The sequence below is a fragment of the Muntiacus reevesi genome, chromosome 13 (genome assembly GCF_963930625.1).
Source record: "Muntiacus reevesi chromosome 13, mMunRee1.1, whole genome shotgun sequence".
Classification (NCBI taxonomy): domain Eukaryota; kingdom Metazoa; phylum Chordata; class Mammalia; order Artiodactyla; family Cervidae; genus Muntiacus; species Muntiacus reevesi.
Genome location: NC_089261.1, coordinates 60,116,686 through 60,132,252, shown reverse-complemented (window position 1 = coordinate 60,132,252; position 15,567 = coordinate 60,116,686). Strand labels below are relative to the sequence as shown.

The 15,567-nt window shown below is 45.0% G+C and overlaps 1 protein-coding gene and 1 non-coding gene across 4 annotated transcripts in view; both read right to left on the bottom strand.

Annotated features, from left to right (window-relative positions):
* ARHGAP10 (Rho GTPase activating protein 10) overlaps positions 1-15,567 on the bottom strand; it is a 357,872-nt gene that overhangs the window by 264,700 nt on the left and 77,605 nt on the right. For all 3 annotated transcript variants that reach the window (XM_065904301.1, XM_065904302.1, XM_065904299.1), the window contains exons 2-3: positions 557-652; positions 422-483 (exon numbers count right to left, since the gene is read on the bottom strand). In XM_065904301.1, coding sequence (XP_065760373.1) covers positions 422-483; positions 557-652 — 158 coding nt within the window. The remainder of the gene's footprint in view (positions 1-421; positions 484-556; positions 653-15,567) is intronic.
* On the bottom strand, positions 7,311-7,383 carry TRNAG-GCC (transfer RNA glycine (anticodon GCC)). The gene has a single exon. It is a non-coding gene; the product is annotated as a tRNA-Gly (tRNA).

The window sequence follows — 15,567 nt, the reverse complement described above, 5'->3', positions numbered from 1 at the left end:
CCCATGTGCCCTGCATTAGCAGATGGATTCTTAACCACCAAACCGCCAGCGAAGTCCCTCCATAAGTTTCCTGCTTTTGTCCTCTCGATATGTTAAGATGATTCTTTGTGAGACTTATTTCAATACAACTGCTCCAGGGCTAACAAAAATCTAGGAAGTGTTGATACATTTCAAAGCACTTTTTCACAAATGAAGACACAGAGCCTTGGTCGAGAGGTTCAGAAACTTGTCTAAGATCTCACTCACCATGAGCGGCGCCACCGGGCAACTAGAAATCCAGGCTCCCCAAACCTCACCCAGGCTTCTTTCCATTACCAGGTACTACCCACCCACAGATGCACCAAAACCTCCCCCAGAACCAGATTCTACACCTGGATTTCCCCCCACTTAAAGACATATTCATTAACAACCCACCACTCACCATGATTTCCCTCTGTTCTTCCAGATTCTTCAAAAAATTAGAAAATTCACGCAAGGAAGCATCTGTAAGGAGAAAGGCATCATTATTTCGTGGCCAAAGCAAAGGAAAGCCAACCAAAACCTCGTCCTTACATACCTATGCAGCGTTCATCATCGGTCTCTGCATCTCCGATGAACTCGAATTTGAAGTCTCTGAGGGAGTGCGCGAACTTCCGCTGGGCTGCCGAGAGACCTGGAAAGAAAGAGGGAGTGACCACGGGCGTCCTTGCTTCCATTCAAGCTTTAGCATCAACTGATTCCTCCTCAGATGGCAGAGCTGCGGAGCTCTCCTCCACATGAGCTGTGACAAGGCCCACCCCAGCTCCTCAGCCACGGGGCCCGGCAGCCCACCCGGGCACTCCTTGGGAGTTTGTCTGCGATGTTCTAGGATGGAGCAGCTGCTGGAGAAAGATTTATACTGCTCCCAAAAGCACTTTTCCGTTCTCTACTCACACAGGTCAGAACGTGGGCCAATTCAAAAGTTCTAGCTATCACCAGGGGCACACCACACCTGATGGCATGTCCCGAGGCTTGATGACATCCAACCAGGTGCCGAGATTTCAAACATAAACATCTCAAAGCCCAGTCAGCCCCCCAGATGCCCTTAACTGATGGTCCAACTCTGGCTGAAGAAACCCAGAGGATTCAAAGAGCTTTCAAAGCAAACAGCAGCAGCGAGGTAAGCCAAAGGCCAAGCTTAAATGGCAGAAAGAATTCATTCCCCAAAAGACCTATAGGGCCTCATCTATTTTTTTTCCCCTAATTGGTGATTCATAGGAAATAGTGGAAATAGTTCTACTTCTGTAACAGGCTAACAGTTATGTTACAGGCCACACACCATGCTACAAGATATGTATTTCTTTAACCTCACTCAATACTCTTAAGAGATAAATAAGGGTTATGCCCATTTTACCATGGAGTGCCAAAGCTCAGAGATGTTAAATAACTAGCACTATGTCACACAGCTACTACAACAGCAAAGGTCTGATCGCTTCCAAAGTCGTCTGTACAAAACCCATGCCCTTGACAGGGTACAATCCTGTTTCTAAAGCACTTTAAAAGCTGCTGCTCCCCAACGCCTGCACCCTGTATGGCCCCTGGCTCACTACAATGAATACTGACAGACTGTGTTAAATTAAAACTTCCTGTCAAGCAAATAGAAAAGTTGAAAAAGCAAAACACCAGTCCATAACTGTTGATCAGAGCACTCACACAAAAAGCAAACATGGACAAGAAACTGAAGCACTGGCCATGAACACTGAGGGCTGTTTTTAATAAGACAGTGTAAGATGGTAGCAGCAAAAAGCTTCTCTTTTTTAGTCACTGTATTATAGCTAACAAGCAAGGAGTGAAAGAAAAAATTTCTTATTTTTACATTGTGGAAAAAAAAAGCTTTTTAACCAACTCTTTACTCCACTCATTAAGCACAATGATTCCCCAACCCCCTCCCTGACAAGCTGCTGCTCCTCACTTCTTAAACTTCCTAATAACCCTCACAATTCTGGCAGCCGCTCCCATGGTCTGGCTCTTTACTTTTTTCTGGCGGCGCTGACTCTTCCCTGTGGCACGTGGGCTCTCTATAGCGGCGGCTCACGGGCTTAGCTGCCCTGTGGAATGTGGAACGTGGAATCTTCTCAGATCAGGGACGGAACCCAGGCTCCCTGCATTGGCAGGTGGGTTCTTAACCACTGGACCGCCAGGGAAGTGGTTTTAATTTTTTTCTTAACAGACTCTATTTTAGGGTAGTTGCAGGTTCACAGCAAATTGTGGAGAAATTCGAAAGGTTTTCCCTAGAACCCCTGCCCTGATATGCACAGCTTCCCTCATTATCAACAACCTCCACTATCACGGTTTTGGAAACCTCACTCTTCCAAAGCTAAACCAGAAACCTTTTAGAAGGTGACACAGGATCGTAATTTCTTACCCTTGGAGTATGGAACAAAAGCACAACCATAATGTAAAACGATGGGTTGCAAGCATGGTCTCATTCTCCACCCCTCCTTTGTAGGAGCTTCTCTTTACAATGGGATTCCTCAGCTCCTTTGGCAACAGGTAGAGTTTATCCCACCCCCTGAATCTGGGCTGGCCTTGTGGCCAAGAGAATGTGATGAAAGTGACACTTTGCTAATTCGGAACCTCCATCTTGAGAACTTCGCACATCCCTGCTCCACTCCATTGAAAGCCTCTGGCCTCCATGTGATCAAGCCCCAGCTAGCCTCCTGAATGGTAAAAGATGTGTGGCCCAGGCTCCTCACTTATTACCCCATCGGTCAGACATCCCACCTATAGAAGCAGAGCTTCCCGCCTTAAAGGAGGCAGCCCAGACGAGATCACACCGCCCAGCGGGCAGAGTCCAAACTGAAATAAAGACTGCCGCTTAGGCCACTACACAGGGGGGTGATTTGTTACTAAGCAATAAATAGACTAATATAGAAAGGTTAATGAAATTTGACTGTATTAAAATTTTAAAGACATTAAAGAGTAAAGAAAAAGCACATACCACAAAGGTACAAACAGCAGCTATGAGTCACTGAGGGAAGGCAGAAGGTCCCATAAAAAATTGGGCAAAACATTTGAAATAGGCCCTTTGCAAAATGTAATGAAGGAAATCCAAATGGCCCCAAAACCACATGAAAAGGTGCTCAAACTCATTAGTGATTATAAAAATAAAAGGAAAACCTCAACATACCTCAGTACACACATTAGGTTGGCAAAAATCAGTGAGTCTGGCAACCTCAAGAGTTCGTATATGTGAAGCAACAAAAATTTTCACTTACTGCCAGCAAGGGTAAGATTGGTATGTGGTGGTGGTGATTTAGTCGCTAAGTCATGTCCAACTCTTTGTAACCCCATGGACTGTAGCCCACCAGGCTTCTTTGTCCATGGGATTTCCCAGGCAAGAATACTGGAGTGGGTTGCAATTTCCTTCTCCAGAGGATCTTCCTGACCCAGGGATAGAACACACATCTCCGGCTTGGCAGGAGGATTTTTTTATCACTGAGCCACCTGGGAAGCCCAAAAATTGATATAATTACCTTTTTAAGTACTTTGGCACTATCTAATAAGTTTGATGAGAACCTACAACCTAAAATTGTCCTTCCAGGTAAATTCCTAAGATAAACTTTAGCACACGTGCACTTACAGATGTGTACTTTCTACAATATAAATTCATGCATCAACACAGATTAATCTCACAATTTGGAGAGAAAGAAGGAAGTCGCGAAAGAATCCACACAGTATGGTTGTTTCACATAAAGTTCAAAGCAAGCTCCACTAAACCCTATGTTTAGGTTGCATACACAGGTCACAAAATTACAGAACAACTAAAAACACTAAGTGAATAATTCTCTCAAAAGCCACACGATGTTCACCACTGGGGACGAGGGCAGAGGATGTAGCAGACTGCTATGAGGGAATTCAAAGGTTATTTTAATTCGTAACCTAGTGGTGAGTCTGTGGATATTTGCTTTCTCAATCTTCTTTAAAGCATACACCTGGTTCACATATTTCTGTATTTCCACCAAAAATTCACAGCTAAACAATAAGAATGTTTAAATCATAAAAATGTAAAGCCTGGGGATTTCCCTGGTAGTCCAGTGGTTAAGCTCTGCGCTTCGACAGCAGGGGGGTACGCGGGTTCGATCCCTGGTCAGGGAACTAATATGCCACATGCCAAGGGGCATGATAAATGAAATAATAAAGGTATATATCTTCTAAAAAAAAGTATAAACCTTGGCTATTGTGGCCACTCCAGAGTTAATCCAGGCAAACATACAATTATTCCCTAGGGCTGGCCATGCCGGCCTGTTCTTGGCTCACACAAGCCAGACTGCCAGGCTCTGAAAGTGAGGTCCCACCCTGGAAGGGCTCCTTCCCCGCCCTCACCCCCATCTGGCTGGCTCCTTCACAGAAACCTCCCCCTCACATCACCCTCCCCAACATCATCACCCCTGTGCCCTACACCCCACTCTGTTCCACAGTGCGCGATCTTTGCGGCGCTGCTCCCCCGAAACTGCCTCATTTAGTCAGTATTTCCTCAGGGTTCTCTCTCCTCCTGCCTCAGCTTCTCTGGGCCCTGAGGCAGCAGCTGGCAGCCTTGCGCTTCCCTGTGTCTTTGAAACAGGGACCACAGTTTCTGCTTCTCAGTTCACGCAGCTATCTCCAAATAGTGAGCGTGTGGGCTTATTATCATTTTTAATAACTTGATCGTATTCCATTTTGCTAACGTTTGCCAGCTCTCAACAGGGGCATGTAACTGGTTCCATTTGTGTGTTTATATATGTAAGTCTCTATGTAGTTATTTATACATGCCCTATATAGAAAGTGGAGCTGATTAGTCGTGTCCGACTCTTTGCAACCCCATGGGCTGTAGCCTACCAGGCTCCTCCAGCCATGCGATTCTCCAGGCAAGAGTACTGGAGTGGGTTGCTATTTCCTTCTCCAGAGGATCTTCCCTACTCAGGGATCAAACCCGGGTCTGCCACATTGTAGGCAGACTCTTGACCATCTGAGCCACCAGGGAAAAAACAACATATAAATGTTTATATTATACCCACAGAACCATGCGTTAGTCACTCAGTCGTGTCAGAGGCTCTTTATGACCCCACGGACTCTAGCCCGCCAGGCTCCTCTGTCCAAAGAATTCTCCAGGCAAGAACAGTTGAGTGGGTTGCCATTCCCTTCTCCAGGGGATCTTCCCCACCCAGGGATGGAACCTGGGTCTCCTGCACTGCAGGCAGATTCTTGACCATCTGAGCCACCAAAGAAACCCACAGAATGATAAATGCTGGTATAAAATCTATTTTTCCCCTCTGGAGTCTCTTCCTTTGAGTATTTTATCCAAAACTACTATGTAAAAGAATACTTCAAGAAGCATGCTTTCATAATGCCAGGGCAAGATACTCTCCAGAAAGCTATAATTTAAATGCATCCATTTCTCAACATTTATTTCATAATTCCTAATCTCATCAGTTGAAAATATTTATAACAGCAGAATTGAACTGAATCATATTTGCACAGCTAATATGACACATTTCTTCCTTTGTAAATACCATACTTTTCTCTTACCTCTGTGCTAGGTATTATAGTTACATCTATTTTTATTTTAGAATATAATCATTTTCCCCTCCACTGACTTCTTTCCAGTGTTACTAAGAGTTCATTATGAAAACTTCTTATTGCTTAAAAATTTCACCACACTAAACTCCAGTTCCATTTAATCATCACAAATATATCACCTTTTTTGTTATGTAGTACATTTTTTAAAATATTTTATTTATTTGTTTTTGGCTGCATGAGGTCTTAGCTGTGGCTCACAGGTACTGCTGCCCTGAGGCATGTGGGATCTTAGTTCCCCGACCATGTCCCCTGCATTAGAAGATGGATTCTTAACCACTGGACCACGAGGGACGTCTGTGTAGTATATTTCACATCCCCGGTGGCTCAGACAGTGAAGAATCCACCTGCAATGCGAAAGACCTGGGTTTGACCCTTTGCTTGCAAAGATCCCCTGGAGGAGGGCATGGCAACCCACTCCAGTGTTCTTGCCTGGAGAATCCCATGGACAGAGGAACCTAGAGGGCTGCAGCCCATGATGCTGCCAAGAGTGGACACAACTGAGCGACTAGGCACAGCAGAGCACATTCTCTCATGTAGTTTATACTCTGAGACCTCTGCTGCCTTTCCAAACACAACAAAATTGTTAGACAGTTTACTACATTTAGTACAGTCCATTAAAGTACAAAGATGCTTTGTGCCAAAGATAAAGGTGTATCATAGCACAAGAAACTCCACCAGCCTAAGTAACAAGTTACAATGGCTGGCAGCACTCCTCTGCTAGGGTAAGGTAATGAAGGGCCCACTAGCTGTGACCACCTTTGTTGAGTGCCTCCTCTGTGCTAATGGACTTACAAATAATATTTCACTTATTTCTCATAAGCAGCCTGTAGGGTGAGTGTTGACGCTACATTATGTTACAAATGGGTTAAGTAGGTTCAGAGATAGATTAGTGACTTGATCAAGGTCACAGACCTCTTTAGACTGCTTATATTATGTCCTGGAGGCAAAGGATCAACTCCTTGGTCTCTCAAGCTTCTACTGATGTCTTTTCCATCACATTGTTCTGACTTTTCAGGAGATTTGACATGATTCCCAGGGCCCTTACACAGACCTCAATTAGTTCTCTTGAATGCCTCTAACTAAATGGAAAATTCATATACTGTATGCTTCCATGTCCCTCATCCTCCCCTGCACACTAATTCCCAAGGATGGTAAATTAGCACTACTCTCCAGGAACACCTTCAAGGCTGGCACATACCACTGGATAAGATGAAGCCTTTGTTATTGGTGGTGTTATTTAGTCTCTAAGTTATGTCTGACTCTTGCAACCCCATGGACTACAGCCCACCAGGCTCCTCTGTCCATGGTATTTCCCAGGCAAGAATACTGCAGTGGGTTGCCATTTCCTTCTCCAAGGGATCTTCCTGACACAGGGATCGAACTCGCATCTCTTGTGTCTCCCTGCCTTGGCAGTTGGATTCTTTACCACTGAGCCACCTGGGAAGCCCAATACGATGCCTGTGTGTGCACAAATAGCACAGCTGACTTAAAAGAATTAAAGGGATCTGCACTCTTTAAACTGAACTTGCCGCTTCCAGAGTCTCCCAGAGTGGAACTTTTAGGTCTTCAATCTGCAGACAAATGGAAGAGAAAAATACAGGCACTAAAACTCTCCCCAGGGTTAGAAGAAGTTTGAGAGATGAGGAGTTGTATTTGAGACCTACTCAGTCTGAGATGCAGAATTCCACATGGAGAGATCCAACCACACTTTAGTTGCAGCATGTAGAATCTAGTTCCCTGACCAGGGATCAAACCTGGGTCCCCTGCATTGGCAGTGCAATGTCTTAGCCACTGGACCACCAGAGAAGTCCCCAACCACAGTTTAAATCCAGGTTGAGAGAGCCTCCAGACACTGGCTGGAATTGCCCCCCTCATCCTTGATGGTTTGACCAATGAGAAGATTACTTCTTACAGCACAGCCACCTATGAACCTAGTAGTTCTGAACTATTAGACACATACAGACACTTGGAAGGAAGGGAAACCTCTCTATTCGGATTATTCTACGTCACTGCCAGGCAGCCCTCTGGGTACATGAGAGCCCCTGAAGTCACAAGCCTGGCCCTGGGAATAAGGCTGTAACTACAGGACTATCTGTGCAGCTTCCAACCCATCAACCAAACCGCTGTAACCGGCACACTTAGGGAACTGTGGCATGCTAATTCTGGGTGTGGGATGGCAAATGAAACAGCCAATAAATATACCTTCCTCACTCACTAAATTTGAAACTCAGGATTCTTCACCAACCATATCAAATTCTAAACTCTTTTTCCAAATGGACAAACTGCACCTAGAAGCTCACATTCCTCAGCATGTAGAGACTGAAATCACTAGATTATCAAATATGCACCGGCTCTGCCAAGGCAAGTGCCACCACCCATTCTGCACATCAAAACACGTCCCCAAGTTCTTCTGCGTTTTATTTAGAGAAGAACAGGGTGCAGACTCTAAGAACTTAATTTCTTTCACGTCAGATTCATGCCAAGGAAATAATGCTGATGTTAATCCAAGGAACTTGGAAGTGAAACAAAATTCCTCCAGGACTGTGGACTGGCTTCTCATTTTCCTTCGTGTTTTTCCAGATTTACAGAACTGACTGCAACAACGTGTACAAGAAGAGCATTCTGGCCTCTCTGTATTAGTCAAAAAAGAAAGAAAACAACTCATCTGATAGATTTTTTAAGTGGTGCAAATGTCTCTCGAGCCCAGAATGCCTTACTGGGCTAGTCACGGCCTGAAGGCCACATCAGTGGCTACACTTCGAGCACCTCAAAGGCCAGTACCATCTGTGCAACTCTTAGATTAAAGCCCTCCCAGCCCTAACTCTCCAATTCCAGCCCAATTAGAGTGCCTGTGTAGAGTTCTTCTTAATCACAGAATAAATCCCATCTCAAGTCACTAGTAATAGAATGGCCTGAACTGACAAACATCGGGGGTAAAAGAACACAAGTTGAGTCCACAAAGATGCAGATGCCTGGAAACAAATGCATAAACCAGGACTCAAGACCCAGTATGGAGGGGCTTCCCCGGCGGCTCAGCAGCAATCTTCCCGCCAAGGCAGGAGACATGGGTTCGATCCCTGATCTGGAAAGATCCTACATACTGCGGGGCAACTAAGCCTGTGCTGCGCTCAGTCGCTCAGTCCTGTCCGACTCTTTGCGACCCCATGGACTGCAGCCCACCAGGCTCCTCTGTCCATGGGATTCTCCAGGCAAGAACACTGGAGTGGGTTGCCTTGCCCTCCTCCAGCGGATCTTCCCCACCCAGGGACTGAAGCCAGGTCTCCCACACTGCAGGCGGATTCTTTAGCATCTGAGCCACCTGGGAAGCCCAACTAAGCCTGTGGGCCACAACTACTGAGCCGGTGCTCTCGAATCCAGGAGCTGCCAGTACGGAAGTCCAAGTGCCCTGGAGCCTGAGCTCCACGAGAGAGACCAGTGCAATAAGAATACTCTCTAGTTACGGCACACCTGTAACTAGAGAGTAACCCCCACCCACTCCAGCTGGAGAAACGCTAACACGGCAGCAAAAAATCCCGCATGGCCAAAAATAAATAAAAACTAGAAAAAAGACCCAATATGGGCATGACAGACAACCAGACACTGCTGACCAACGTGATCAAGCCATTGCGAAAAACACTTCAGAAGGGAATGATCTGATCTGGGCAATGCAGAGAATCCCACAGGCAAGGACACCTGGGAGCCCACCACCCAATCCTCACCGCCCCACCCCGCCTCACTCCAGCCCCCAGCCAGGCTGCACGCCTCTGCAGACTCGGAGACTCTTCTCCAGTGAGGGTGTGTGTACGAGAGAGGAGCTGCCAAGGCAGGCTGTCAGATGAGAACGACGTCTCATTCAAACGTGGGCCACACATCTCTTCCTTCAAAGAAAATCTTGCTTACAGGGAGGACAGAGAAAACAGCGAACACTTCACACTTCTATATTCATTTCCTATTGCTGCTCTAAGGTAAACTGCCACCTGCTGAGCGGCTTAAAACAATACCAACTTATTATCTTCTATTTCTGGAGGTCAGAAGTCCAGACTGGGTCCCTCGGGGCTATGTTCCTTTTGGGGGCCCTAGGGGAGAATACAGCTGCCGGCTTTTTCAAGCTCCTAGAGGGTGCCCACAATCCTTGGCTCATGCCCCCCAGCCATCGATCACACCCCTCCAACCTCTGCTTCTGTCATTACATCTCCTCCTCTTACTCTTTTAAGGACCACCATGACTACAATGGGATCACCATGATAACACGGGATAATCTCACCGCCTCAAGATCCTTAATTTAACCCCAACTGCCGAGTCTCTTCTGCCACCTAAGATAACATTCACAGGTTATCCAGTAATTAGGAAGGGACATCTCTGGAGAGTCATTACACTGCCTACCATACCTGAAGATGTCAGATACTCTCCTAACCACCATGCATTTATTGATTCATCTGGGTATCACCACAACTCCAAGAGGCAGGTTCTGTCATTATGCCCACTTTACAGAGGAGGAAACTGAGGCACACAGGTCAAGCAACTCACCCAAGATCACACAACTGGTCAACAGTGGAACCAAGAGATACTCACAATTGCTCAGGTGGAGGTAGGATGAAGAACTCTGCCTGATGCGTCCCCATCTCCCACTGAGTGCTCCCCAGCGAGACCAGATCCTACGGGGGTCAATCTGAAAATCACAGACAGTCTTACCCTCACTCTGCAGGCAGAGAAGAAAACACAACTGTGGACAGCTAGCTCTTTCACACAGCTAATTCAAGGAGAGCACTAACTAAAACCCAGATGTTAGTCCAGAATACACTCTTGGTAGAACCTGGTGAGGCAAAGAAAGACAGTAACAGGTACACTGCCGAGTGAGGGATACATGGTCCACCAGCTGAGCAGCATGTCCCAGAGAGGGGCTGCAAAGGACGAGCACACACACACACACGTGTGCATGCACACGCATGCTGCGGGATAAGGCGAAGTGCTCAAGTATGAAAAAGAATAACCAGCTAACACACTCTCAACTTCTACCTTCTCTATTACATGAGAAAACAAGACATGCTGATGGACCAACAAAAGCTAAATAACAAGAATGTATGGTGAAAACTAGGATCGTTGACACATCCAGAGAAGTACCTAAATCTGAGCAACAAAAACTGGTGGCCCTCAAAGCTTTAGAACAGCAAAAGAAACCATTGACAAAACAAAAAGACAACCTAGTAAATGGGAGAAAATATTTATAAATCTTAAGATCTTTAAGGGGTTAATATCCAACATATATAAACAGCTCATACAACTCAATATTTTAAAACTGATTAAAAAATGGGCAGAAGAACGGAACAGACATTTTTCCAAAGATATACAGATGGCCAGACATATAAAAAATATGCTCAGCATCATTAATCAGAGAAATATAAATTAAAACCACAATGAGATATCACCTCACACCTGTCAGAATGGTTATTATCAAAAAGATCACAATTAACAAATGCTGGCCAGGATGTGGGGGAAAGGGAGCCCTAACACAATGATGGTAGGAATGAAAATTGGTGCATTCACTGTGGAAAACAGTATGGAGGCTTCTCAAAAAACTAAAAATAGAACTACCATATGACCCAGCAATTCCACTCCTGGGTAGATATCTGAAAAATAAAATGAAAACACTAATTCAAAATGATACACATACCCCAATGTGAACAGCAGCATAATTTACAACTGCCAAAATAGGGAAGCAATCTAAGTATCCATCAACAAATGAAGGAATAAAGGAGGTGTGGTATAAATACACAATGGATTACTACTCAGCCATTAAAAAGGATGAAATTTTTGCCATTTGTAACAACATGGATGGACTTGCAGGTATTATTATACTAAGTGAAGTAAGTCTGCCAGAGAAAGACAACTGCTGTATGATATCACTTATATGTGGAATCTAAAAAGACACAATAAGCAAGAACAGTGGAGTGGGTTGCCACACCCTCCTCCAGCGGATCTTCTTGACCCAGGGATTGAACCCGAGTTTCTAGCATTGGCAGGCAGGTTCTTCACCACTAGTGTCATCTGGGAAGTCCCAAGGTCATTATGGTGGGTCCTATTTCAATGACTGGTGTCCTTTAAAAAAAAAAAAAAAAAGGATATGGAAACATGCAAAGAGAGAAGACAGGTGAAGTGACACAGGGAGAAGAAGTCCATCTACCATCAAGGAGCAAGACCTGGGCCAGATTCTTCCCTCTCAGCCCCGGGAATGAGCCACCCCTGCTGACACCTTGACCTTGGACTTCTAACGTCCAACACTATGCGACAATACATTTCCATTGCTTCAGCCGCCCCATCTGTAGGACTTTTGCTATGGCAGCCCTAGGAAAAAAATATACCATGATATTTTTTTCTTAAGAAAAATAGGTAACCTTGAGGTTCAAGGTAATATACAGAAGACAAGAAGGCTATCTGCAAGTACTGTTTTCCCAGATCGAGGATTTAAGCTCAATGACAAAACATAATATTATTCAAACAATTCGGAACTGAATATAGTAACTTGGCAAACAAAGTAGTTTCCAAAATATCTTAAGGAAGGGGAGACAGAAAAGAAAAATAAAACCACAAACAGGGGATAATGTCAAGACAAGCTGCCTTGTTAACCACAGCACATGCTTAAGGTCCAAAATAAATATCAGCCAGGATTTAGAAAGAATATAAGCTTTCCCACCCTTCGGCCACCGTGTCACTATTTCATTGCGCGGACTAGATACTCAGCTGCAGACCAAAGCCAAGAGTCACGGTTTAAGTCTTCCATTTCTAACAAACACTTAAATACTCATTTCCTTTAGTATTTTTCATCTTTTTTTAAAAACTTTTGGCCATGCCACACAGCATGTGGAATCTTATTTCCCCAACCAGGAACTGAACTCACACCACTGCACTAGAAGCCAGTCTTAACCACTGGATCATCAGGGAAGCCTCTCGTTTCCTGCAAAATAAAATTATTTGAGTCAAACATGACTCACTCTTAAGGCAGGGCTAAAACCTCCCCGTTTGTACCCCAAATCAAGCATTTCACAAGAAATGCTCAATGACTTGCACTGCCGTTCACTCAGCACAGCCCTGGGCATGGGATAAAGTAAGAAGTTGTGACCGCCGACCAAGGAAGTCCACAGCCCCCACTGGATGGGCAATCACCATCCATTCTGCACAGAGTCAAAATGACACACTCCAGTGGAGTTCAGCAGAAGACAAACTCAAAAAAAAAAAAAAAAAGTCATCAGAAAAACAGAGCATAGAATGGGGGTCAGGGGGTTGGTGAATAGGGTTCCCCAAAATGAGTTAAATTCATATCATAAACCACAGGGGAGACAATGAGGCACCATGAACAAAGTGACGCAAATTCCTGCGATGGAAAGAGGACTCCATATATTCTGTGCACTGTGTAAGTTAGGGCCTCTGAATGTAAGCAATAAAGACAAGTCACGAGAAAATAACTGCAAAGAGCCAGGGGAAAAAAATAGTGAACAACTTGTCCCGAGAACCTGCAGTACAGTCTGCCCAGGGACTGCCTCTCTGCCGTTAATACCACGCAGCTTCTCTCTGACTGTTTACTTTCCTCCCACTTGGAATCGGGTTTTTTCTTCTATTTCACATCAACTCCTCTTGTCGGAACTGCTGCTGCCTCAGAGGGTCTGCAGCCTGGCCATTCCTGGAAGGCGGGGGCCTTTCCAGCATCCTCACATCAGCTCAGATGCATTCTTTCAACTTCAGCTCCCGCTGCCTTTCCCATCTTCGTTCCCAAAGTGAAATCCTCAGGAGACTCAAACTGGCCCTGCTCACTTCTTTCCCACGGAAGGCCGTGACACCAGCAGCTGTCTAGGACCCCTCCCCGCACATCAGCCAGCCCAGGGACAGCAGAGGAGGGCGAGCCCGAGGTCCTCGGAGAGACACCTCCTCCCAGAGGCTGTGAGCGGGGCCTCCCTCCCTGCTAAGAGCTGTGCAGTGGTGGGCAGAGGACATGAGTGACGACCCGCAGGCGAGGCCAGGGAGGACAAAACATTCCCTTTAGAAACCTCCTACACTGCTGGGGGAAATGTTAACTGGTGCAGGTACTATGGAGAACAGTACGGAGGTTCCCTAAAAAACTAAAACCTAGAGGTGCCATATGATCCTTCAAACCCACTCCTGGACATAGATCCAGGAAAAAAACTCTTAACTCAGAAAAATACATACACCCCTATGTTCATAGCAGCACTAATATAATAGTCAAGACACGGAAGAAACAATCTAAATGTCCATCAGTAAATGAATGGATAAACAAGATGTGTGTGGTACACACATACATACACACACACACACACACACACACACACACACACACACACAATGGAGTATCACTCAGCCATTAAAAAAGTTAAAATTTAAAAAAAAAGTTGAAATAACACCATTTGCAGCAACAGGGATGCAACTAGAGATTATCATACTAAGTGAAGTCAGAGAAAGACAAATACCATCTACCACTTATATGTGGAATCTGGAAAAAAGTTACACAAATGAACTTACTTACAAAACAGAAATAGACTAACAGAAAACAAACTTATGGTTATCAAAGAGGAAAGGGGGTGGGGGAGGATTAGGAGTTTGGAATTAGGGGATACACACTATTATACATGAAATTGATAAACAACATGGTCCCACAGGATAGCACAGGGACCTATATTCAGTATCTTATAATAAACTACAATGGAAAAGAATATGAATGTATATATACATGTATATATAACTGAATCATTTTGCAGTACACCAGAAACTAACACAACACTGTAAATGAACTATAGTTCAATTTTTTCTAAAAAGTAATTAAAAAAAAAACAAACACATCTTGGGGACTCCCCTGGCAGTCCAGCAGTTAAAATTTATGCTTCCACCGCAAGGGGTACTTTGGGTTGAGGAACGAAGACCCTACATGTCACATGATACAACCATAAACATAACAAACAAACAAACAAAAAACAGAAAAAACACCACATCTTTAAAGGCCAAAGTTAATTTTGAAGGTTTTTCTATGCTATCATATAAGATTCCACCAAAAAAAGTCCCTAAAGGCAGAAACCAGTCCACTGAAAAAAGTGTAACAGGCAGGGCCTCAGTCCATAAGATGGGCAATTTTAACGTAAGGAACTGTGGTCAACATACAGAAATGGCAACACTCATCACTGGCTAGAAAACCATTTGCAATGCAGCACTTCCAAATGGTTTAGGTGCGTGCCTCGCCATCAAGTATTTATTGAGCACTTCAGATGTGCTGGTCACTGCTCCAAGGAAATACCTTGCATGTTATTAGCTCCTTCAGTCCTCCCTGCACCCAGGTTGGTAAGCATTTCCCACGGCATTTTATGGACAAGCACAAGAAGACAGAGTGTTAAGTCAGGGAGCCAGGATTTGAACCCAGAAGCCAGCTTTCGTTTTAAACCATCACAATCTGCTGCCTTGGGACTTCCCAATGATCCAGTGGTTAAGACTCTGTGCTTCCAATGCAGGAGGCATGGGTTCGATCCCTGGTCGGGGAACTAAAGTCACACATGCCGGCAGCAGGTACAGCTAAAAACTTTTAAAACACTGGGAAAAGAAAACACACACACACACACAACCTGCTACCTCACCGCAGGAAACACAAACATGGCCATGAGATGCTTTCCTCACAATGCCCTTACAACGTACACACAGATAATCAAAGAGTCTTTCTAGATGGTGTTGAAATGTTAGAGGCGAGGTCGGGAATTTTCAGCAAAGGTTTTGGGGCCAGCCCCCAGGAAAGGAAAGCTTCGCGGGATAAGAACGAGCTATGTGGAGGAACCCACAGCCAACAGGAAGGAGGAGACAGCAAGCTTGGAAAAGCTGTTAGAAAACAAGCGTGCAGGCTGGGTGGTGAGGTCTGTGAGGTCTGCCTCTCGGCTTCAGGCTTCCTCAAGGGCAGGGCCAACAGACAGACCAAGACCCCGGACAGCAGACCCCACACAACCC